General features: G+C 43.3%; 1 protein-coding gene across 1 annotated transcript; it reads right to left on the reverse strand.

The window, feature by feature from the left end:
• Positions 1 to 514: 514 nt before the first annotated feature.
• On the reverse strand, positions 515 to 1,035 carry Pmar_PMAR005036 (hypothetical protein; the record flags this gene model as incomplete). The annotated part of the gene is made up of 2 exons (XM_002767683.1): positions 515 to 552; positions 648 to 1,035. 2 exons carry the CDS (start codon positions 1,033 to 1,035, stop codon positions 515 to 517), a joined length of 426 nt encoding a protein of 141 aa, XP_002767729.1.
• Between the last annotated feature and the right edge of the window lie 107 nt (positions 1,036 to 1,142).

Raw genomic sequence — 1,142 nt, forward strand, 5'->3', positions numbered from 1 at the left:
AAGAAACTGGTTTTTTCAATGAAATTTGATGCGCAATTTTAATCTGAGCTCGGGAAAGTCACTTGTCCAAAACTGAACTCGGAAAATGGAGGATATCAATGGATCATTCGGTTCCAGTGATGATGCATAAATGATTCGTAGTTCGAATCTCGCATAATGTAAATCCACAATTAATGCTCTCAGTCTGACTTTGATTTCTTGTCGATGACTATTGAATCAAAAGTCACCGACAATAAAACGTCACCGACATTCTGAGAAGATGACACGAATGCAGCATTCAGGAAGCTGAGCATATTTCTCCGCTCATATCGTAATCTTGGGTTCGACTTAGTAGCAGCCCAGGATATATACTCACTCAAGTGTATTATATCGGTGCGAAGTTCGAGTTACTGCTGTCGACTATCAAATGTCCACTTAATTGAGAGTAGATACCTTCACAAAGCTGGGTAAGTCCATTCACTCCTCGAGCTGATTGACCAATTCACTCACATCTTGGATAAAACACAACGAAATTCTAATGATTAGAGAACTCATATAGATTGTACCACTTACCTAGATTGATCACACGACTACCAAGAAAAGAACATTCGACCAACATAGTTGATGCTAAGGAATACCTAAACTAGGCTAACAATAGTAGGGTTCACCTTGGCAGTCACTATCAGTGGGGGCAAAGCAAAGAGAACCATCATCCTTCTTGATGATACCGAAACAAACCGCCGGATTCTGCCAAGTCTTGCAATACGATCCCCACTTGGAGTCGCGGCACTGAGACATATCATTGCAGACGTCCTGACAGGTGGGTGTGGGTTCGGGACAAGCCACCGGCTCCAACGTGTAGTCATCACAGGTGTCTTGTTCGGTCGGCTGGAAGCAGTAACCATCATCCTTATGGTAGAGTCCGAAGCAGACACCGTTGCCCTTGCAGTAGGAGCCATACTTGGAGTCAGCACAGGGAGAATAACCATCACAAATATCCTGACAATACTCGGCGACGGCAACAGACAAAGCAGCGATGGTGAAAACGACCTTCATGGAGAAGACAAAAATTAGAGTCAACTAACAAAGCAAAGATTGTTGCTCAGCTAAACCAACATCAGCATAATGGTATTAGTGTAGTCTAAAGCATGCTCTGTGGCTTT

Source organism: Perkinsus marinus, assembly GCF_000006405.1.
Source record: "Perkinsus marinus ATCC 50983 genomic scaffold scf_1104296970246, whole genome shotgun sequence".
Classification (NCBI taxonomy): domain Eukaryota; phylum Perkinsozoa; order Perkinsida; family Perkinsidae; genus Perkinsus; species Perkinsus marinus.